This window comes from Vespula vulgaris, chromosome 10, assembly GCF_905475345.1.
Source record: "Vespula vulgaris chromosome 10, iyVesVulg1.1, whole genome shotgun sequence".
NCBI lineage: Eukaryota > Metazoa > Arthropoda > Insecta > Hymenoptera > Vespidae > Vespula > Vespula vulgaris.
Genome location: NC_066595.1, coordinates 4109122 through 4132156, shown reverse-complemented (window position 1 = coordinate 4132156; position 23035 = coordinate 4109122). Strand labels below are relative to the sequence as shown.

The 23035-nt window shown below is 30.7% G+C and overlaps 5 protein-coding genes and 1 long non-coding RNA gene across 13 annotated transcripts in view; 3 read left to right on the top strand and 3 right to left on the bottom strand.

The window, feature by feature from the left end:
- Positions 1-1742: 1742 nt before the first annotated feature.
- Positions 1743-3349, top strand: LOC127066893 (estradiol 17-beta-dehydrogenase 11). The gene is made up of 7 exons (XM_051001146.1): positions 1743-1984; positions 2068-2192; positions 2388-2498; positions 2562-2723; positions 2809-2891; positions 2979-3095; positions 3171-3349. The coding sequence occupies exons 1-7, from the start codon at positions 1744-1746 to the stop codon at positions 3319-3321; spliced, it is 990 nt and encodes a 329-aa protein (XP_050857103.1). The 5' UTR covers position 1743; the 3' UTR covers positions 3322-3349.
- On the bottom strand, positions 3347-5494 carry LOC127066890 (chitinase domain-containing protein 1). Its single transcript, XM_051001143.1, has 7 exons — positions 5224-5494; positions 4950-5096; positions 4705-4885; positions 4469-4578; positions 4212-4366; positions 3808-4140; positions 3347-3723 (listed from the first exon to the last, which is right to left on the bottom strand). The coding sequence occupies exons 1-7, from the start codon at positions 5338-5340 to the stop codon at positions 3582-3584; spliced, it is 1185 nt and encodes a 394-aa protein (XP_050857100.1). The 5' UTR covers positions 5341-5494; the 3' UTR covers positions 3347-3581.
- A 56-nt stretch (positions 5495-5550) lies between these two features.
- Positions 5551-7324, top strand: LOC127066892 (GDP-D-glucose phosphorylase 1). 2 transcript variants are annotated; one of them, XM_051001145.1, is made up of 5 exons: positions 5552-6119; positions 6199-6479; positions 6548-6650; positions 6724-7033; positions 7119-7324. In XM_051001145.1, exons 1-5 carry the CDS (start codon positions 5913-5915, stop codon positions 7232-7234), a joined length of 1017 nt encoding a protein of 338 aa, XP_050857102.1. In that variant the 5' UTR covers positions 5552-5912; the 3' UTR covers positions 7235-7324. The 2 variants fall into 2 exon arrangements, with proteins under 2 accessions (XP_050857101.1, XP_050857102.1); XM_051001144.1 differs by having other exon boundaries at positions 5551-6119; positions 6724-7324.
- Positions 7325-7426: 102 nt separating this feature from the next.
- The window catches only part of LOC127066909 (uncharacterized), a 37338-nt gene continuing 21729 nt past the window's right edge, over positions 7427-23035 (top strand). Inside the window, exon 1 of the long non-coding RNA XR_007782521.1 lies at positions 7427-7672. This is a non-coding gene — a long non-coding RNA (uncharacterized LOC127066909). The remainder of the gene's footprint in view (positions 7673-23035) is intronic.
- On the bottom strand, positions 7666-12030 carry LOC127066889 (leucine-rich repeat-containing protein 70-like). The gene is made up of 3 exons (XM_051001142.1): positions 11436-12030; positions 11008-11127; positions 7666-10640 (listed from the first exon to the last, which is right to left on the bottom strand). The coding sequence occupies exons 1-3, from the start codon at positions 11451-11453 to the stop codon at positions 9570-9572; spliced, it is 1209 nt and encodes a 402-aa protein (XP_050857099.1). The 5' UTR covers positions 11454-12030; the 3' UTR covers positions 7666-9569.
- On the bottom strand, positions 17190-21697 carry LOC127066883 (protein tramtrack, beta isoform-like). Of its 7 annotated transcripts, none has more exons than XM_051001130.1 (4): positions 21398-21697; positions 19111-19683; positions 18287-18766; positions 17190-18149 (listed from the first exon to the last, which is right to left on the bottom strand). In XM_051001130.1, exons 2-4 carry the CDS (start codon positions 19619-19621, stop codon positions 17533-17535), a joined length of 1608 nt encoding a protein of 535 aa, XP_050857087.1. In that variant the 5' UTR covers positions 19622-19683; positions 21398-21697; the 3' UTR covers positions 17190-17532. The 7 variants fall into 7 exon arrangements, with proteins under 7 accessions (XP_050857087.1, XP_050857089.1, XP_050857088.1 ...); XM_051001132.1 differs by having other exon boundaries at positions 21402-21416; XM_051001131.1 differs by lacking the exon at positions 21398-21697 and adding an exon at positions 21246-21261.

Sequence of the window (23035 nt, the reverse complement as noted above, 5' to 3'; positions counted from 1 at the left end):
CCGCTAAAAATAAATCATATTTTAGCTTATATATTTTTTTTATTTACATTTCACTAATCTCTATTGGCAATATAATAATGTACACTTCTCTTTTTATGTTTATAATGTTTGATACAGGTAGATAGTTGCTCGACCTAGATTTTGGAAAGTATCCTTTCACCAAATAACGAAGAATATCCATATAGAATAAAATATATACACATAGATGAGATAAATTCTATATGGCAAACATTTCGGCGAATCTAAAAAATCATGTCACACATTTTGATTATGATCGAAGATATGAATGCAACTAAAAAATTCAATTGCAATCATAGATAATTACATTTGATTGTTCACGCTAGTCTCCCAAGGAATTGCAACTCGATTTCACTATTTTCCACTTGAAAGATTCGACATGTTCTTTTCCCATTCTCGCGTACTCCTAGGATTGGCTTATTTGGATAATTAAGGAAAATTATAAATCAAGTTCTTTGTCGTTTCTTTTTTCTCTGGATAAAGGTAAAAACAATTTTGCGTAGATTGAAATTCCTTGCTGCGTTTTTAACGAGTTATATTATTTTTCCTTTTTTTTTTATTTTCTACACTTTTTAAAATTTTGTATCAAGGTATAATTATGAAAATTTTTCTCATCAAATAAATTGGATTAATGTATAATGAACGAATGGAAAGATAATTATAAGTTATAGAAATATAATATATCATTAAAAATGAAACCTTTCATAAAATTTTTTTTATAAATGATATTAATTATAAATTTATGCAAAATATATTAAGAAACAAGTTGTCTTGCAGGAATGACATTAATAATATATCTTTTACATTTCATAATGACTCTGTTTATGACAATAGTTCCTTTAGGTCACGTTAAAGTACACGGTGTAACGATAAAGAAAAGTAGTAAGAGTTGTAATTATAGGATATATACAATCGTACGATGGGGATGTATAGTATAGAAAACATGTTACATACTATTGTGAATAACATGCAGGATACACTCGTATATACTCACGCCATATGAAAGATCGTTTACGGGGATAGTAAGTACGTTCCGCTTCACAATTCGCTTCGTGCAGTCGAGAATAGTCTATCAAAGGACAAGCAACTTTCGCGGAAGATTTATTTTCAAATACTATTTAAACGCGCGAAAATTAAAGAAACGCCGATCGATAGGTAAATATTTGAGTATATATTTTTTTTTCTCTTTTATCAAAATATTTCAATCACAAAATTTCAATGTAAACTTACAATTCATTGATAAATTGATATATTGAAGTGAAAAAAACAATTTTAAAAACAAATAAAAGTGAAATATTATTTTATTAAAGCATAACGAAGTGTATCGAATATTAAATTTAAATCAGATTATTTCAATACGATTTCAAAATATATCAGTTATCATACAATATCAGATAAAGTGAAATTGAAATATAAGAATTTCGAGTGTTATAAACAAAGTTGTCATTTACGTTTAAAACAAGTTTTTCCTTCACACTTTTCCATGCTCCAAATATAGTGTTTCAAGAAATCTCAAAGTACAAGAAATACGACTTTCATCTTGTCAGGAAAACTTTCTCTTCCTATTAGCTATGCGTTTTATCCGTTCGAATTGTTCAGTAAATATGCAAATATCTGTAGAAAATTTTTTACTATTAAAAGAAAAAGATTTTTAACTATTTAAATATTCCTGAAAATAATATAAAATGAATGCAATTTTTTTTTCATCGATTTTATTCAGATATCATGATGGAATTAAAAGAAACGTTAATTCTTATTTACGACGTTTTATTATTCTTGATAATGTCAATATTCTATATATTCGAAACAATAATATTCACGTTCATCCCGCGACGTTATCGTGAAAAATCTATCAAAGGGGAAATAGCTTTGATTACTGGAGGTGCTGCTGGAATTGGTAAATTGATTGCTCAGAAATTATCTCATTTGGGTGCTAACGTTATCATTTGGGATATAAATAAATCAGGTATATAAATATTTATATTTCACGATATATTTGATATATTCTATAATGTAATATTTCATATATTTCATATCATCTTTATTTAGCACTCGAAGATACGGTAAATGAAATAAGGAGACACGGTGGAAAATGTTGGGGATATTATTGTGATATTGCTGATCGAGAGGAAATATTTAAAATTGCGAAATCTATTAAAATTGAGATTGGTAATGTAAGTAAGAATGATCTATAATAAAAATTTACACGTGCATATGTGTGTGTGTGTGTGTATAAATATAATTAAATTATAATTTATTTTAATTTTGCCATTAATTTTATATAAATTATAATTTAATTATTTCAGATAATTTTGCTGTTCATTTTATATTTAAATTTAATTAGTTATCTTCTTTATATTTTTAAATAGATATCATTATTGATAAATAACGCTGGTTACGTATATGGCAAAAATCTTTTGGATATACCAGACGAAGAAATCGAACGTACATTTAAAATAAATATATTGGCGCATTATTGGGTATGTGTCGATGCATTTTCATAAATTTCACAATAATATTGATATTTTTTCTTGTTGAATTAGACGATCAAATCATTTTTAAAAGAAATGATGAAAGAAAATTATGGACATATCGTAACAATAGCAAGTGTTGCTGGTCTATTAGGAACTTACAATTGCACTGATTATTCAGCCACGAAATCTGCTGCCATTGGACTTCACGAAAGTCTTTTTTCAGAACTCAAAGTAAAAAGACAAATTTTTCAATTGTTCTCCATTCAATATTATTATTAGATTATTATTAGTATAAAATTTGAAATATATTTTTAAGGCTCATGGATACGAAGGGATTCATATGACACTCGTTTGCCCTTATCTCATTGATACGAAAATGTTTAATGGTGTTAAACCTAGGTAATTAGAAAATGTGTACTTTAACGAAAAGTCTGAAATTCACAACTGTATGCAAATTTAGTGTTTTATTAAATTATATAATCGTAGATTAATGAAAATGCTCGAACCCGAGTACGTTGCCGAAGAAGTAGTAAAAGGAATATTATTGGATAAAGTAAATGTTACGTTACCTAACAGCGTCAGACTTCTTTTGCCACTTAAATGGTAAGTCATATAAGTATGTTCTTGAAAAAGACATATTATTATTAAAAAATGAATTTTTTTTATTTCCATGCACAGTTTATTACCTGCAAAAATGTGTTGGGATTTAATGTATCGTATAATACGTGGACCACAATCCATGATGATGTTTAAAGGACGAGAAAGTACAGAAATGCTTCAAGAGAATAACAATATTACTGAAAAGACTGAAAAAGTACACCTGCAGTAATTATATTTAAAAATATACTGCATAATTTTATAGGTAAATATACGATATATTATTTGATAATATTTCATCTCACAATTAAAATAAAATCTTGATTAGTCATAAGAACACTATACATATGTATGTAATATATTATAAAATGTTAGCATTCTCAGAATATATTTGTTATAATATTGTTAATTAATTACAGGCCATTAGATACGTATATCAATTAATGGATTATAAAAATCCGATCGGCAGAATGATACTTCATTAAAAAATTCTTATAACAAGTCATAAAAATAATTCAATCCTTGACCAAGCTCCCAAATAGCAATACCTGTACCTAATTCTGCTGCAAGGTCAAGTCGATGTATAATGGAATACGGAGTAGGATAAAAAATATATCTATTGCCTAAAGAAGACCTGAAATATAATATGAAATTTAATAATATATAAAATATTAACGAAAACTATAATGAGACAAAGTTTATCAAATTAAAATCTTACTTTGTTTCAAAAAGATGTTCTTTACTTCTATCATCCCAGTGAATCTTGCTTTTGAATGATTCAAGACTTTTTAAGTATTGTGAACCTAAGATAGGTCCACCACCTTCTAGTGTATAATTGTATCCATAAAAATTGATGCCTAGCAAGATTTGAATTCGTCTAGGATCATTTTGACTTGGAATTAATAATTCTACACATTGTTTTGCCCAAACAAGTGGACTATTAGGACCAGGTCGTTCAAGACTCGAGTAATCATATGTCATCAAAGAGAAAGCTTTAACATGGGGTGCCAATTCATTGAATTGGTCTCTTGAAAATAACTGTGCTTTCGTACTAAAAAATCAAAATAAGTCTAATCATTTAAGAAATTTTCAAAAAAGTAATGTAACTAATATTAGACTTACCCTCTTGATGGTGGAACAGCTAATATTATGTCAAGATGATTGTTCTTTAATTTCTGAGAAATTGTTTTAACCACAGACAAAATAATCTGCATATTGATACCCGTAAATATAAACTGATTCCATATTTCTAAGACATAACCATCAAAACGATATGACTGTAACAAAATATTTTAACATACAGATATATATTTACATTTTTATAATAGAATTTCTATGTTATATCGTTTTTTCTTTTTTAATAACAATCAAATCATTACCTTTGCTGTATCAGATAATACAGTAATGAGTTGTTGTTGCTTTTGTATATTATTTTCTAACTCAGTGATATCATTGGTTGACCAATGTTCGAATAATACCCTTGGCAAAACTGAAATATGTTTAAACTAAAGTAAAAGAATATTTTAATGATTTTTATTAAGTAGCAATAATAAGTAATATTAAGCAATTATTAAGTAGTATATAATAATCATTACTGTTTACCAATTCAACATACTTTTTACATTATGATTTTCATTGTTCATAGATCTCATATCTTTCAACCATTTTTTTTGAACATCATGTGTTGGTAATTGAAATGTTGATATATTACTAGGTAATATGGACAACCATACCGGTGATACCATTGTGAATTTCCCATGAAAGGTTTTTGATATTTCATATCCATTACTGTTCCACTAAAATCATATCAGGCAGCATAAGCTAATTTTAATAACTACTTAATTTAATGACTGTACTTACAGGAGTAATATATCCTAAAATTTCTCCAGAAAATTTTCTACGCTTAGTGTCTGTATAATATGTTCTAGATTCCCTAATAATGTCAGTTATTGTAATATCTTTAATTACTAAATTCCTTGCAAAAATGTCTTTGTTGACAGGTCCTTTCTAAAAATTGTAATCAAATTAATCTTAATAACATGCTATATATGAAGTAATTAATTAATGTGTTTAGAATTTTGTAATTTGAACAATATTGATTATAACAACATATTCTTTTTATTATTTTTTATACCTGAATTTCTATCTTCACTTTATCTTTTTTATTACTGGTAGTTGTAGGCGGCGACAATGTGGCTTCCGATAATTTAATTACAATTAATATATTTAGGATCAGTATCAGGATGTTCATAATATTTAAAATACTTATTCAATTAATACTATTAATATTATTTAATTAATAATTGTTGAAAAATTTTTTATACTGAATTGTATATAAATGATTCTATGGAAGCAAAATTTTTTTATATCGAAACGACAAGTTTTGGTTAAGTTTTAACTACTCATAGAGGGCGCTGCTATCGCGTACTCTAGTGACAGTGTCTTGAACTTACAACGTTTCTGGTCATTTCTCTTCGTACCGTCTACTCGAACGCATCGTTCTCTTCGTAGCAGTCGATAAAGCGTATTAATTTTTAATAATTTCGATAATTTTTCCGTTTATAATAATAATTAATCTTTTTTCCTTACAAAATGGATAGGTGACGCAGGATAGGTGACCAAGTATTAGCGTAATCCATAGTAATTCTATTGTAGGTTATAAGGTTATCTTTATTGTTTATAATTTAGTTATACGAATTATGTTGAACATATAACAAGGAAATAAAAGAAGACTATTCTACAATATTTGCGATAAGTTATATAAAAGTAGCTGTAAAAGAAGAAAGAAGAATTATTCGATGAAATTAGGAGAAATTATTTATTATGTTTACTACAGAAGAGAATATTCCTAACCTAAACTATACGTATAATAATTTTCATTTTTCGATCAGTGGGAAAGAAAATGAGTCTGAATTCGATATAAAATTAAAACAAGCATGGGAAAAGGCTCAAAAAGATAAAGTATTTCGATATGTATTAAATATTAGTAATTGGCGGGTACTCGAAGGTCCATATAAATTGTTAGCTCAGGTATATATAGTTGTATTTTAGAGAATCATAACCTTAACCTTTAATTATAGTATGTAGTAAAATATACTAAATTTTTTAGCTTAATCCTGACAGAGCATTTAGAAGACGAACACCAGAACATATTACAACAATGTTACAGCCATTTGATTCAACAAAATTTAACTTTACTAGATTACCCGAAAGTGAAATAATGTTTAAGATACAAAATGAAGGTTATAGTGATATCATAGCAGTTAATGTTAGTCCTATTGAATGGTGTCATTCTTTAATAATTATAAAATATTTACAATGTCTACCGCAGAGCATTACACAGTATAGTCTTCAAAAAGCTATTGAAATATTACTGTTGAGCAGCTCACCGTAAATATTTCATTAACCTATATAAATGATGTATGAATATAAGTGAAAAACATTCTTTCATATTTTAGGTACTTCAGAGTTGCATATAATAGTTTATGTGCTTTTGCTTCTGTCAATCATTTACACTGGCATTTATATTACCTCAAGCACAACATGCTTCTTGAATATATTGTAAATAATTAGTACATATGATATATGATATATCCAGAAGTTGTGATCATTTTAAGAATGAAGCTTGTTTTAGGACGTACAACCGTATCAAGGTTCTTTGTTCCTCTTAGAAAACTTTCCTAGCAAAGGATTTTGCTTTAAATTATCATCTTCAAACAAAATAGAAACTTTTGTATCTTCAATATTTTCATTAGTAAATTATCTTCAGAAGCACCAAATAGCGCATAATGTATATGTTACAAGGGCAAAAACTATAAGTTCAAAAGAAGTGCATGACGATGTACGGGCATATGTTTGGGCAAGAAAGTCACATGTTGATGTAAAAGACACAACTTTGTTTAATCCAGCTGTGTGCGAACTCTTTGGACACATATCTATTAAAAGTAGTTATTCGATTGAATTGATTTTCTTTTTCACAAGTATATCAATGTATTTTATTACATGCTCTTTGTTTTCTCTTTCTTGTAGCAGAAGAAATATATCAAAATTTGACAGAAGCAGCAATAGTAAAAATATTAGACCATGTAACAAAAGAGTCTTATTTATTAATTAAAAAAGATTTACATAAAATAATACAAAATTAAATAACGAAGGACCGAATATAATTTATTATTATCTGTAATAATCTATTATTATTCATAAAAAAATATACAAATACATAAAAATAAAAAACATTACAATTTTATAATTATATAACCTTTCAATTACGCCTGCTTTGTTCATTTGATTTTCGCGCCAATAAGTAAACGAAATTGTGGTTATAATAATTTCATAATGATATTTATATAAATAATAAAAAGATTATATAGATAATATTACAAGATTATAAAATATAAATAAAAAATTTATACTTTTTTGTATCATTATTAAATATTATAAATTAGTAATTTTCAAAATTAATATTTTACGTAGCATTTAGTTTAAGCCAATAGAAAAGCAGGAAGGATTTGTACATGCAAAGAGATTCAGTACAAAGTTCGTTGAGGCAGACGCCGGTAGTCAGCAACAGTTCGTGCAGAAAAGTAAGTAATTATTGTTATTTTATAAGTTATTTTTGTAATCCTTTTAAAAAGTTTTAATCCAATATTAAATATAAGAACGAAACATTATTTTTATCGATAAAAGTATATTTCAATGAACGATAATCTAAGAGACTGAACGAAGCGTATGTATATATGTTCATACATATACATTTTGTAGATTGTACAGGTAAATACATACAATACGTAAATACATATACATAGTTTGAAGAAACAGAATGTTAATTAAATATGCGTTGTTGATTTTTATTGAAATTGGTCTACATAATATTGAAATATGATCACTAATATTGGATTAATTTCAACGTAATAATTTCCAATATATATATATGTTTGTGTATGTATATGTATATATATATATATATATTATACATTGTATTCATCAATTTGAAGATAATTCGGGCACGGAATCGTTCGAATACTTTCGTTAGAGACGCTATAATTTATCACGTGACAATCATGAGAGTAAATCGTAAATCGTTTTCTAAAATAACAACGAAGAATTGTCACACAATAAAAGAACATTCGGGGATATTCGTTCTTAACCTTAAAAATATACATAAATGTAATGATAACGAATTAAAAAAATATAAGTATATCTAAGCATTTTCAGGAATATTTTACTCGTAATATGATTAATCATATGATATGTATAATAGATTTAGGCAGATATAAAAGATCTAAGCCGAAAAGGCAAAGAATAGATTCGGGAGACACGGCTTCGATTTATGAGTGCTAATAAATATAAATATATATTGGAGGTTATAATAACATATACATATGTTGATGTAAACATTAGCAGTAAACATAACGATGACAAATTTAACTAACATTTAACATTAATTAAATCTATCGTACTTTCTTATTTTCGTTATCACTTAAAACATAGAACGACTTTTTTTCTTTTTCTTTTTTTTTTCTCGATGCTCGAAACTGTTCAACAAATTTTAAACGAATATGAAACAAGGTCCAAGTTGGACGCAATATAAGTCAATACTAATTAATATTTTTCTTTCGCCGTTTGATATGTTCCTATCGACATTTTAACAACGATACCATCGTATCTCATTTATAGCGTCGAATTGAATGATTAGAATTGTCGAAATGGTGTTTTTTGCTGTGCAATTAGGCGTTTCATGATATTTAGAAGTACTAGCAGTATAAAAGTATCAAGCTAACTACATAGATCGATCGTGCGTTTAACTTACGAACGCGAATGAAATCGATTACGATGGATCATTCTCTTATATTGTTTTCATTCTCAAACAATTTTTAAATAATTCTCAAAATATTTTTAAACAATTTAAACGATCCAATGTTTCGAGTAAAGTTTTATATTAACGAGTTTTCGAATCACTGGAAAGTTCATTATCATTATAATCATCATCATCGTCGTCATCCTCATCATTATTATCATCATCATCATAATCATCATCATCATTATCGTCATCGTCATCACCATCATCATCTCATAATAATTTAACTTGAGATATTGAAAAATGCTGAGAAACTCGTAAAAAAAAAATACATATATATATATATAGAAGAACGAATAGCGAAGGAAATATGATCGTTAAATTGAAAATTAACGTAAGATAACCTATCTAGTTCGTTCGGACAATTTATTTTAATCGAACTAATGAATGAACGCGATCTAAGAATAAAAGTACGATATTAAATTATCTAATATTTTTGTATTCTTTTTTTTTTTTTGGAGATTCGGTATAAACTAAGAAGATCGAAAAATCATATTTATGTTTCGGTTTTTGTAAAATTAAAGAGAGATTAATTAATCGATCATTTTCTTCCTTCGAGAACGATCCAAAATCATTGAAATTTATTCACCGATAAATTACTCTCGAGCAATAGAAAATTCTTCTCAAGGTAGAAGGAAGTTTTTGAAAAGAAAAATAACGAATAACAATATCATAGGTGACGAGGACATTGCGATGACTACACCCGAGCCAAGATTATCCTGTACGACGTTGTCGTAACAATTGGCGATTAGTTCGAAGTCGATTAGATTCATCGGTTTATTGTTGTACTCGATCGGTGATATACAATAATTTTTACGTTGAAATTCAATAGCACTACCGTTAACGAAGTCGCTCTCGAGAATATTATGAGCTTGGCAGTCGCAAGGGAAGTGATTGTCGATCGCGCTGATCGAATTCACTTCTAGAACGATGTCCTTTGCATGACGAGGAGCTTCGAGTACGTGATTACCGTGAAACCTAAGGATATTCACAGTATTCTCGTCTCTCAAATGAAATCTTTCAATTAGATCGATCTTGTTGTTGAGAATGTTAAGATGATCAACGTAAGTCAAACCTGTGAAAGCGTCCTTTTGTATGATGCCTAAGTCGCTCTCTTGAATGTTTAAAGAGTTTACATGATTTAGACCACGAAATGTGTAAGATTTTAAACTGGAAAGATCCATGAATGTGAGTTTCAATAGACCGACCATATGTAATCCATCGAAAGCATCTGGTTCGATGTTACGAATACCCGATGGTAGAATAAGTCTGATTACGTTTGTCAAGCCGGTAAAAGCATGACTATGTAAGCTTAATAATGGATTGTTGCTTAAAAGTATAGCTCGAATATTTGACGTACCAGCGAACGCGTAACCCTCGACGTAACGGATCTTGTTATTCGCCAATAAGAGAACTGAAACGTTCTGAAGAGCGGCGAAAGAAAATTTTTCTATATAGGATAAAGGTGTGTCCTGAATCGAGAGCTCTCGTAATTTGTTCAAACCACGAAAAGCAAACGGTCTTATGGACGAGATATTGTTACCATCTAATGAGAGTTTTTTCAGAACACGTAGACCGGCGAACGCATCGGTCTTTATTATAGGAAAATTATTTTTCGTTAGAGACAATTCCTCTACTCCTTCTGGTAAATGTTGGGTCGGTATATCTTCCAGGCCTCCCGTATTGCAAATCACCTGCAACACGTACATACAAATTCTTCTTTATTTCAAAAGATTTTATATGCCCGCGTACGCATGAATGTATGTATCTATAAAAAAAATAGGCGAAAGAATTTTTACATATGTATAAAACGAATTTATCCGAAAAATTCTTTCGACCAACGACTAACTTTTTCGAGCTGTTTTATAAAATATATATTCATTCCATTATATCTTCCATTCGTTCGTTCGTCCCTTTTATTTGTTAACGTTGATTGATCATTGAAAGAGATTCATACGATTTCGAAATAAAAGAACGCTATCTCTTATCGTTCCTTCTTCAATAGGAATTGCAATGTGCGAGTGACAGCTCGAACGGTTCGGTAATTACCTATGTAATTACCTTCTGGGATAGACAGATGCATTCTGGAGGGCACTGTGTGTTCTCCGCAGTGTTTTTTTCTTGATTCGTGGAAAGCGCGAGGCTTACCGTCGCTGTACACAGTACGAAGTAAATCGAGATCTACAAGAACAGAAAATAAAAGATATAAGAAAAAATAAATAATTAAGTGAGAAAATTTCTCTGGGAAAAGAGAGAGAGAGAGAAAATGCATGCATACATGTGTATATCTATGTATGATATGCGATATATGTTCGTTTGTAGGTATTTATGTATCCATAAATGTACATATACATATACATCTCCATGCATACATACATACATTTTCTATGTATGTGTGCATGTATGTACGCATATATACATATTGAAAAAGAGTGTAAACTTGCCGTTATATAAGAATACTATGCAAATATGCGTATTTTGGTTAGTACCTGCGCCCTGTGATACATCAATCCCAGAATTGTTTACGGCGCATGCCTCGTCATATCCAGAAAAGTCAGCGACGACGTGGGACGTAGTTCTTGTATCTCTCAAAGACAACGTTCAAACTATCAAGCCGAAGTGATGAGACACAATGGAGAAAAACAAATAGGAAGAGATCAAAGATGAGATGGATATGAGATTTATCTTCTCGATGCACACGACTATACACGAATCACTGTTTTTATTCATACACTTTTGTGACACACTTGTTGTGATGAAAAGACGAATTCACCAAACACCGAAAGATAAAAAGATAAGAGAAATATAAGAAGGGATGTAATGTGAACGTTGAAAATGAAGGAATTGGATTTTTATGAAAGAGAGAGAGAGAGAGGCAAAGGATATATATGTGTCTATGTGTGTGTATACGTATACGTATACGTATATGTAGATGTATATATATATATATATGGAAGAATGAAAACTTTTTGCTCACGAGACGAGGTCAAAATCACACCTTTCGAAAGGAAGAGATAACACGAATTTCCATGCAACATCCACGGCTACATTCAACGCGGACGACGTAGCTCGCTGCGCTTTATTTCTCCTTAGCCACCCTTCCCTATATCCCTTCCCCTTGCGTATCCCCTTCGCCGGCCACTCACCCTACCCTCTCCTTCGCAAATATCTTCTGCGCAAGCTCGTAATTATTGTCTCTGTCTATCTCTTTCTCTCTCTCTCTTTCTCTGTATCTCTCTCTCTCTCTATCTCTATATATCTATATTTCTTTCTTTCTTTATCTCTATCTCTATATCTATATTTCTTTCTTTCTTTATCTCTATCTCTCACGTATGTATGCTCATAGAGCAACAATCCTTATTATCAAATCAAATCCGTTTCGCAGTTATCATATTTTATAAAAATAATCGTATGCTTTTTCACGTCTCAGAGGATTTTTTTTTACGAGTTAATGCAATTTTCTTTTTTCACATCTCGTCGAAAAGATGAATTAACTATTATGTTTAGGTATTATGTTTAAGTTGCGGATTAAGCAATTTATAAAATTGTTTATTTATATATAAAGATTATATGATAGGGATAGAAATGGGTTTAGGTAAATGAATTAAAATATTCGAGTATTCCAATATGCATAGATTTTTAATAATAATAATTAAAAAAAAAAAAGAAACAGTCTTATAAAATAATACAATACGTATTATAAAGGCAACTCGATGTACATGTAAATATATATGTATATATATAGATATATATATATATATATATATATGTACACATACACATATATATATATATATATATGCGTATATGTATATATGTGTCTGTATATATATTTATATATGTATACATATATTTACACGATCGTAATAAATTCAACAAGATAATTGTTATCTTGAACGAATATCTTTAGAAGTTATAAGGCATCGATTTTCCGCGTACAATCCTAATCTTGTAGCACGCGCGTACATTTATAAAGAAAAATTAATTAGTATAAATCTTTGTCTATGATGATCGAAAAATTTTTTTTGTGTTGAATTATTTCAATACGTCAAACGTGCCATTTTTACGTATAGAATCTTCGTATAAAAAAATGCCGGAATTAATATAAATTTATTTATTCTTTACGTTTTTTCACTACAATACACTTGAAAATATTCAATAGATCGAATGACCAATGTTAAAAATATATTTTATTATATGTATGTTCCTTTTTTTTTTTGAACACAGTCAGATTCATCGATGATTTATTTTATTATTATTTTTTTTTTTTCATCAATTCTCTTGAATATTTTCGAGTGATTGCGATATACATATAAAGATATATGTATATGTGTATATATATATATATATATATATATATATATATATATACGTATATATATAATTTATATAAATATTATTATCTATAAGAAAAGGATAAAAGTATTTAAGTTTTTTCATTATGTATTATATATGCTTAATTGCATAACATTACTTAAAACTTTATTATATTATAAATATGGGAACATTAAATAGCATAAAAATGAGGTATAAACAGTTAAGGCAGCTTTGGTTTGTACTTATTGACGGAATATCGAGTATACTTATAAACAGTGACGTTTTTAGTGTGTTCGGTTAAAACGAGGAAACATATGTATGTATGTATTCAAATATGTGTGTGTACATATATATATATATATATATATATATATATATAGACACACACACACACATATAAAACTATTACCTCTCAACGAAGAAATGAGTATTTTGTACGATTCGACATAGCATGAAGATATTCGATATGAGATCTGCGCAGTCTCTACGGCCATCACATAAAATCAATTTTCAGGATAAAACGGAAGTCTCATAAAGTAATTGTAGCTATAAGTATAAAAATTCTATAGAGAATTCATTTATAGAATTGCATCGTCTGTTTAGTATCTATATTAAACAAATATATATATATATATAATAATAGTCGGTAATGCATAATGTACATTGTTTGTCTGTGTCAATCCATTTCAATATTTCCAAACTTTTTATATAACATTATAAATTTGCAATTTAATTATACGATATTTTTTAGTATATTTTAGTATATTTTACTTTTGTATTTTTTCTTTTTTGTTTCCAGAAGATCGAACGTTAAAAAATGTCTCTTATTTTATTATCTTTTATTATTATTATTATTATTATTATTATTATCATTATCATTATTACTTGTATCATTATCATTATCATTATTATTATCATTATCATTATCATTATTACTATTATTATTACTATGATTATTATTATTATTATTATTAGTTGACCAAACTCCGATCTTTCTTTTTTTCTTATTTTTTTTTTCTTTTTTTACTATTATATACACATATTTTTATGTTTTTATTTTTTCACTTAAGGAAATGTAGTGTGGTTATTAATTATAACGTGCATACACATGTATCTTCTTAAATAGCACTTTAGTCACGACGAAAAGTAATAAAACACACAATTATTTAGCAACGATTTAAAAGTGCGAAATGTAGACATACCAATCGAATAAAAATGATTACAGTTACTTGTTTCGAATAAACTACTAAATATAAATTTTTTTCTTCTTTTTTTTTCCAATAGTACACGATGCATTATAAAATCCAGACATTAGACCACTTAATTAAAGACAAAGCACAAAGCTCTCTTAATAGTATTATATATAAAATTGCTGTCGTCAAAACCCGTATCTGCATTAAATATAACATAATATATAATATAAAATAATATGATATACTCGTATGTATATATATATATATATATATATATATATATATATATATATATATATATATATACTGTATTTCTAATTAATATAATAAAATTTTTATTTTCTTATTATATTACGGTGCATATGACGCATATATGCATATATTATGAATGTTTTGCAAATAAGTTTCATCAAGATGATAACAGGGATATTCGGCATCTCAGTCTTTCAGTAGTCGAACATTATTATTGTTCATTATACCATGAGGTAGATAGTTCTGCTAATGTTATAACGTAGATATGTATTGAACAATATTGCAGCTGTATCCCAGGGCCATGATCAGTAACAATAGCAAAAAACCTTATATTAACTAACAAAATTAACAGTTCTATGTCAGTCATTAACGAAATTACTCAAAATCTACTAATTATATACATATACATATATACATACATATATATATATATATGTATGTGTATGTATTTATGTATGTATGTATATGTTCATATATATGTGTATATATATAATAGGTATATATGTATGTATGTATGTATGTATGTATATATATATATAGGGTGTGTATCGTAAAACGTAATAATTATATAATAAATCCTTTAATCTTTAGGATCGAAAAAAACTGTTTGATGATCCTTGCCTGAATTAACAATTTATGGCAATATTTTCTTTTCTTTTTCTTTTTTTTTCTTTTCTTTCCTTCTCTTCCTCATCTTCTTCTCTTTATACGAATATAAAGTTGAAGTAATTTTTCAGCAGAGTGACTAGAACGATGGAAAAAAAACATATTTACTTCTGACTTTTCGATCATTGATAAAGAACTTATAATTAATTATACTGTTATTAGACGCAACCCTTATATATAAATAAATATATTATATTTATGTATATATATATATGTATATATATATACACGTATATATGTACTACACTAGGAGCATTTCATGCTACGTAAAAATATATATTTATATAAAAAAAAAAAAGAAAGTAAAAGATAAAACGATGAAAAATAATATATGTATATCTTCTTACGCAAAATTTACGATAATCTTGTCTTATTTTTATACCGAACGTTTCTCTCTCTTGGGATAGCATTTATTCATTATTTAACGATTGCAAATTAAAATTGAATCACAATATTAAAAATATATAATATATATATATATAATTTGTATACTTGTTTATTTTTTTAGAATCACTGGCCCAAAAGGTTCTAAAGCTTAAACCAATAAAACTTTTACGCCGTTAAACGTTAAACGTTTGGCAATATTAAATATTACTGTCCTCTGCCCCTTTATTTCTTATTTTTTCATTTCTTAATATTTATACTCTTATTATTAGTATTATCAAAATTCAAAAATGCCTCGCGATCATATTTGATTATATTAATTTTTATATCGCAAAGTGTAAAAAAGATAGATAGATAGATAAAGAGAAAGAGAGAGAGAGAGAGAGAGAGAGAGAGAGAGAGAGAGAGAGAGAGAGAGAAAGAGAGAGAAAATTCGTTGTATATTCGCTAAAATATATCTAAAATTTCTATCTTTGTGCAAAATCGTTTGTCACGACTTTTTATGCCCCATTTTTTGTTCTCGATTCATTGAGAAAAAAAAAAAGAAAGAAAAAAACAAAAGGAAAGAAAATAAAAAGAAAAAAATATTAATAAAAAATTCAGTACTCGCATCTTCCGAATTTCTCCCCCCCCCCCATCACTCAATGGCACGCGTGTTTTGTATCTCTTATATGCTTTTGTATTTTTGTGTTTTTTCTTCTTCTTTTCTTTCCACCTGTTCTCTTAATTCTTCCTTTTTTTTCTTTCTCTTTTGTACAATGAGTAAGAAAAAAAAAAGATATATATCAAAGATACTATACATAGATATCATTCTTTGATGAGGTAGATTATGTTTAAGAAATCTCAAGAGCATTAATAGCCTTTAACAATTTTTGAACACATGTGTTAAATACACGTTCAGTCTCTTGGATCAACGACGCGCATTCAGTCTTATTGTAGATTAACGAGTTAGCCTCGTTAAGTCTCGAGTCTTAATTATACATAAACGACACTCGTGGAATTTTAATCGTTACGAGCAAATGTCTTTTCTAAGGCATTCACGCAAAAAAAAAAGAAAAAAGAAAACGAAAGCGTCGTTTATCATAATAATCTTACGAGAAGAACTTAAGCTAATTGTTCCCTGAGCAATCAATGAGATAATCGATGTGCTGAAAGTAAACATAATTAATTAATATGTAGATACCAATCGTTAAAAGACTCGTTTAACAATGAGATCGTCAAAGATATAAGAGGAATATAATGTCGAGTCTTTTTGATAACGTTTTCGGCACTACATATTCATTTTTCCCTTACTACGACGTTATTTTTATAATATTCTTCTTCCTTTATTTTTTTTCTCACTTATTTTCTTATTTTTTTTTCTCCTTTTAACACTTTCAAAAAACTGTTGGAGAATAACAGACGTAAGGCCACTAATAATATTAACTCGGCTTATCAACAAAGAAAATATTTCAACATTGTTTTTTTTTTCTCGGAATTATTGTTGAATACTTTACGTTATGTAAGAACATGGTCTTCATATTTTTGAGTCTCGAAACTGATCAGGAGACGTCTGGTCAGGTTTGAAAGTGTTCATTTTAACTTACTTACTAACGTACTACTTTATCTTGTTCTTTTGAGGTTTTTTTTAGAGTATATCGACCTACATGCGTGTATGTATATATATATATACATATATATATATACATCTGTATGTATATGTATATATAGTTACATATAGTATTATATGTAATAGCATCAGCATCGTCATATATTGTTAATTTCACGATAATCATCAGTTACGATTAGAGTTATCGGAAATATCATCTTCCTCTTTGATGATCGACGATGGTGGCATTATTACTCGTATATCCGACTTACGATTTACCGAAAGATCTTCAACCTGATCGTCGTTCCTTTGTTGAGGTTGTTCCTCTTTGATCAAATGATGTCCTGAAGTTGGACTAGATTGACCAGTTTCCATGTTGGATTCACGTTCGGTCGAGGTATCTCTGCTCTTAACGTAATTCGTTTCCAAAATGGTGGATGAACTCTCGTATAGAGCGTTGCTGTTTTCATTTTCGCTTTCTGATAAAGTACTGCTGTTGATACCATAAATGCTGCCGTTTGCGTTTCCACCGATCCCATAGGGAAAACAAGCTCCTCCAGCACCGTTCGAACCACGCTTAAAAGGTCGAGAGGTCGTGATACCAAGTTTTTTTACCTTATCGTAAAGTGTACGCGATGGGACACCGTACTTTCGTGCTGCTTGCAATGCACTCATTCCCGATCTCACTGCCTCGATAGCTGACATGATGTCGTGTCGTGTATATTGTTTGTAACGTTTCCACTCGGGTTTCTGGGTTGTGATGTAACTAACCACACCTACAATTGGATTAGGTACGTCAGTACCTAAAGGAAATATCAAAGCGACGAGATTTCTTTTAGGATTTTTAGCAAATACATATTTTTCTTGGAACATTTTTTCATTTTATCATTATCATTATTATCATTACATTTTTTAATAATTCAATCATATTGTTTCATACCTGCGTTCGTATCGACATAGGGCTGAGGGGATGGTTGTTTGTCTTCTTCGTCTATCATGGAAACATCGGTGTAAGGACTATGAACTGGTTCGGAATTAGGAAGATCGCTGCTATCTCGTCTAGCATTTTCAGTTGACGATCCATTGGCATTAGTACGGAAGTTATTATCGTGACTGTCTGGTGGCATAAGGGTCATGTTCTGTGAACTATCGGCATGTCCTTGACCCAAAACCGTTCGCAATATCGGCGTGTCTCGATTCATCATGACGTTTGACGTACAATATTTTTTTCGTTTTGGATTTATAGGCGATGACGTTTCGAAACCGTTGTCGTAAGAAGTACCCACGATAGAGGAATGTTGCGAATGTGATTGGGAGTTTGCTTGATGACTGGAAGTCGCATGTTGCGGAAGTGGAAGTCCTGACAATGCCCACATCGGCAAAGACATGCATCCCCTGTCGATTGGCACCGTAGATTTACCTGTTGATCAAAGATCTAAATTCTATCATCTCTATGCTATGCATTTATGCGTTAATGATAAAAAAAGATTAGTAAGTTCATATATGTTTGGAAAAAGGATTCACAAGTATAGGCCATGGAATTTCAGTAAGATCTTCGTTGCAAATAGTACTACAAAATATTTTCAAATTCGAAAAATCGTATCAAATCAAATGATATGCAACACGTGTCCCGTATTATATATTAATTTTGTTTCTTTTTTTTTCTTTGCTTTAAATCATAATTTCATCTCGAAATCCCTAAGCCGATAAACTCGTGACCTTTCCATCTTTAGTTTTCCGCTTACATTCGAAGACATCTCTCACCGTATGGATTATAAGAACTTCCGGTTGAATGGGGTGGTGAAACATGGCCACTGCTATGCGCGATACTGTTGGTTGTACTAGTACTGATCGCTGGCGGTGGTGACATCGACGTTTCGAGTTCTTCGTTTCGTTGTTCATGAGACGAACCGTTTTCCTCAACAAGACCCTTCACTTTTAAGACTTCAGCAACTTTTAATAAACCGCCGAGTTGTTCCTGAGCGACATTTACCTCGCCACGGTACATGTACTCTAATATCGCCTTGATCTCACAATATTTCACATCTTTGAGTACAACGATCGGATGTTTACATGGTAGATCGATAAAAAGTGTCTGGAAATACGATGAACAGGCTGCTAGGACCATTTTGTGGCACTTTACAGAGAGACCACCGTCCACAGCCAAGGTAACGTCGGTGAATGCCTCATTTTGCAGTAGTTCGTCGAAGACAGTAAGCAAGTTCGATCGGTGGTTGTTCCAACGGAGACAATACTGTTGCGACGCGTTCGCCATTCTAATTTTGGATGTGCACCGATCAAACGAGCGAGTCTTCTTCCTGGTCGAACACGATCTCTCTATTATCAAAATTCAAAATAATGATCCATACGTGAAATCTTGCGTTATGTCAAACTTAAGAGAGATTGTTAATAAATTTTATTAACTATATAAACACGTGTATATAAAAATATAAAAAGAGAGAAAGAGAGAGAGAGACAGTCTAAACTAGAATCTAAACACAGTTCTCTAACAAAGCGTAGGTTTGAAAGATAAAAAACCAGCGTTCCTTCGATCGCCCTTCCGTTTATCGATGATCCTGACGAATACGATAATAGCTATGGTCAGGCAGTTGCGTCACTCGCCAAAGCATTTTCGGTAGCTAAGCATGTATAATGAACGAGCGATAACTGTGTTGGCTTTGTTTGCACAATAAGACGAATAGACAAAGAAAGACTTTACTAGTTTTTTACCGTTCGAAATACGAAACGGTAACATGACACCTCCGTACTTTTTTCTTTCGGCAAGCAAACAAATCCTTGATCTTTTGTAAAATAAAAAAGTATTTGAATAAACCGCGCTTACGACGACGACACTATGACGACGAAGACGACGACGACAACGCAACGAACGAGTTGAGTCGAAGTAAAAATAGAATCGAAAATCGTACGACCTTTTGAATTCGCGCTGTTCGAATAATAAATATTATAATAACATATGTTCAAAGGGGAAAACTATCACTAATTAATACAACTGGGTAAATAAAATACTAATTCGATTAACACTTGAAAATTGTCACAAAAAATATTTCACTGTCACTTGAAATAAATGCCAATATATACATATATACATTTTTATATATACATACATTTTTTCCGGTTCTCTCCCTCTCTCTCTCCCTCCCTCCCTCTTATGTTACGTGTGCTTTTTACATGGTAAACATACACGCGCACGCACACACACACACATATATATACATACACGTAACATTCCTTCTTTACGTATAACAATACGTACCATCCAGCCAAACAAGATTTTTAAAGTAAAAGAAAAAAAATCTCTTTGTAAAGAGAACGAACGACGACGATGACGACACGAACGAAAGATCGTATATATGTACGTACGTATGTATGTATGTATATGTGTGTGTGTATATGTATGTGTATTTTGGTACACGACGGACGACGACACACGACCACGACGACAACACGACGACGACAACACGACCGACGACGACGACGACGACGACGACGACGCGACGCGTTCGTAGCGTCGGTAAATTTCACGTTGCGACAATCGCCTTCATCCTAAATTTTTCCCGGTTTGGATCGAGAGCGCGAATATAAGTAACCACGTTGATATGCCACATTTAGAGAGACTGAACCCACGATGAAGAGCTAACACAGCTCCGGCTTTCGTAGGATGCGTTCTGGGGGATGGAAAGCAGTCTAGCTTTCTCTCTTTCTTTCTACCACTATATATCTCCTATCTCTTTTACTCTCTTTCATATGGGCAGGGCTAGTCCGTGTCCCTTCCTTCTTTCGCTCTATCTCTATCTATCTCTATCTCTCTCGCACTCTCGTCCTTTCCCCTCCCCCTCTTCCCCTCCCCCCACTACTTGGCCAATACACCGACCCTCTACCTCGCCCTAGCCGACTCGTTCGTCTGACGACACGTAGTACTACTACACTATTCTACTACACTACCACTATCACTACATTACTACTATTACTACCACTACTATTGCTGTTACTACTACTAGTCAGAAAAACGAGCATGCGCACGAACACGTACACACGCAAACAAACTGTCCATGTATATCATCGTAACAGTCTCTTCGTGTCGTTGCGTCGTAAGAGTCGCCGCGCTGCTGGTATGCATTTTTTTCCACGAGCGTTTCTTCCCAGTTCGGCCACCCTTCGTGCCACACCTCCCTCCCCCTCCCTTTTCCTCGGTTTCCCTCTCTCTCTTTCTCTCTCTCTTTTTTTTTCTCTGTCTATCTTAACTGCAACGTTCTCGACGATGACGTGTAACATACGCAATGCGAGAGTCACCCCCTCATAGCCCCCACTACCACCCCCTAACAGCGCGACTTATGAACGTAGATAGAAATAGAGATAGATAGATGGATTGGGAGATAGGGTGCTGGTAACTAGGTGTGGGGGTATGTACATATATGTGTGTAAATATATATATATATGTGTGTGTGTGAAGAGAAGAGGGAGATACTTTATTGTATCAAATTTTAGACGAAATTAATGACGACAGGGTAAATTAAAAATAAAGTTAATGAAGTAATGGAAAGATAAGAATTATTAAAAATGTATTAATTCCTCTCTCTTCCTTTTTTGATACTAGATCAAATTTTGTATAAATAATAAATATAAGTACGATAAATGATTTGAAATTCGATATGATATTAGTAACAATAGTAGAAATATTATTGTAAATAGATACTCGTGAATATTTTTATAAAGTAATTATAATATATGATACAAGAGAGAAAGAAACAAAATAAAGAAAGAAAGAGAGAGACTTCATCGAAGAGGGAGATTTCCTTGAATCTAAATGTAAAATGAAAGAAATAGACAAATGATGCACCGGGCTATCTAGAAGAACAACAAGGAATAAACGAATACGAGAACGAACTGGCTATGAGCCCCGTTAGTTTGCTAGCTGCTAGACTTCTTTTTCCCCTTCTTAATGTGCCTCCTATCCTTCTTTCCCTCCTTCTCCTCCCCATCCATATCCTCCTTTTCCTCCTACTCCTCCATCACCTCCTTCTTCTCCTTCTTCTCCTTTGCCACTACCACGTCACTTTTTTCGCCTTCTTCTTTCTCTTTCTTCTTTCCCTCTTCCCTACTTCTTCCCGCTTTCTTTCTCTCTGTCTCTCTGTCTCTCTCATGTATCAGGCCCTTTCTCCTTTCTTCCTCCTCCCGGTTATAGGGTTGCTAGTGACCGTTTCGTGGCAACATTGGCGTAACTGTATGGAATAAAAGCTTTTGGGTTTGGAACCCCCTTATACCTTTTTTGATTTCATTCTTGGATCTAGATTAAAGTTCATGGATAAAGTCTATGTATATACTTTTTTCTTTTCTCTTTTCGTTTGGAAACTTTTGAAAAATTGTGATCATCGACAGTACGTCGTGTAAGAGCTTATACCCGTTATTATCCTTTCATATAAATTTATTGCGGCTATTAGCAAATGACATAGGATACAGTGATATAAGTATATTCGGTTCGTACGATAAATAAAAAAGAGAAAGAGAAAAAGAAAAGAAAAATAGTACAAGATAATCTTTTATGAATTAACATTATTAATTTCCCGTAAAATTCTCTTGATAAATCTAAGTTCGGTGTGTTAAAAAGAAAAAAAAAGAAGAAAAGAAAAAAGAGACTCGATATGTTACGCCATTGAATAGAAGCTTGGCA

Excerpts from the sequence above, each read along its gene's own strand:
- LOC127066893 (XM_051001146.1), top strand. The coding sequence starts at position 1,744 with ATGATGGAATTAAAAGAAACGTTAATTCTTATTTACGACGTTTTATTA. Across the intron at positions 2,499-2,561 it reads ATATATTGGCGCATTATTGG|ACGATCAAATCATTTTTAAA; the intron begins GTATGTGTCGAT and ends TTGTTGAATTAG. Across the intron at positions 2,724-2,808 it reads GTCTTTTTTCAGAACTCAAA|GCTCATGGATACGAAGGGAT; the intron begins GTAAAAAGACAA and ends TATATTTTTAAG.
- LOC127066890 (XM_051001143.1), bottom strand. The coding sequence starts at position 5,340 with ATGAACATCCTGATACTGATCCTAAATATATTAATTGTAATTAAATTA. Across the intron at positions 4,141-4,211 it reads GCTGTTCCACCATCAAGAGG|TACGAAAGCACAGTTATTTT; the intron begins GTAAGTCTAATA and ends TTGATTTTTTAG. Across the intron at positions 3,724-3,807 it reads GAACATCTTTTTGAAACAAA|GTCTTCTTTAGGCAATAGAT; the intron begins GTAAGATTTTAA and ends ATTATATTTCAG.
- LOC127066892 (XM_051001144.1), top strand. The coding sequence starts at position 5,913 with ATGTTTACTACAGAAGAGAATATTCCTAACCTAAACTATACGTATAAT. Across the intron at positions 6,120-6,198 it reads CATATAAATTGTTAGCTCAG|CTTAATCCTGACAGAGCATT; the intron begins GTATATATAGTT and ends TAAATTTTTTAG. Across the intron at positions 6,480-6,547 it reads TTACTGTTGAGCAGCTCACC|GTACTTCAGAGTTGCATATA; the intron begins GTAAATATTTCA and ends TTCATATTTTAG.
- LOC127066889 (XM_051001142.1), bottom strand. Across the intron at positions 10,641-11,007 it reads GCATCTGTCTATCCCAGAAG|GTGATTTGCAATACGGGAGG; the intron begins GTAATTACATAG and ends TACGTGTTGCAG.
- LOC127066883 (XM_051001130.1), bottom strand. The coding sequence starts at position 19,621 with ATGGCGAACGCGTCGCAACAGTATTGTCTCCGTTGGAACAACCACCGA. Across the intron at positions 18,767-19,110 it reads AAGTTCTTATAATCCATACG|GTAAATCTACGGTGCCAATC; the intron begins GTGAGAGATGTC and ends TTTGATCAACAG. Across the intron at positions 18,150-18,286 it reads CTATGTCGATACGAACGCAG|GTACTGACGTACCTAATCCA; the intron begins GTATGAAACAAT and ends TATTTCCTTTAG.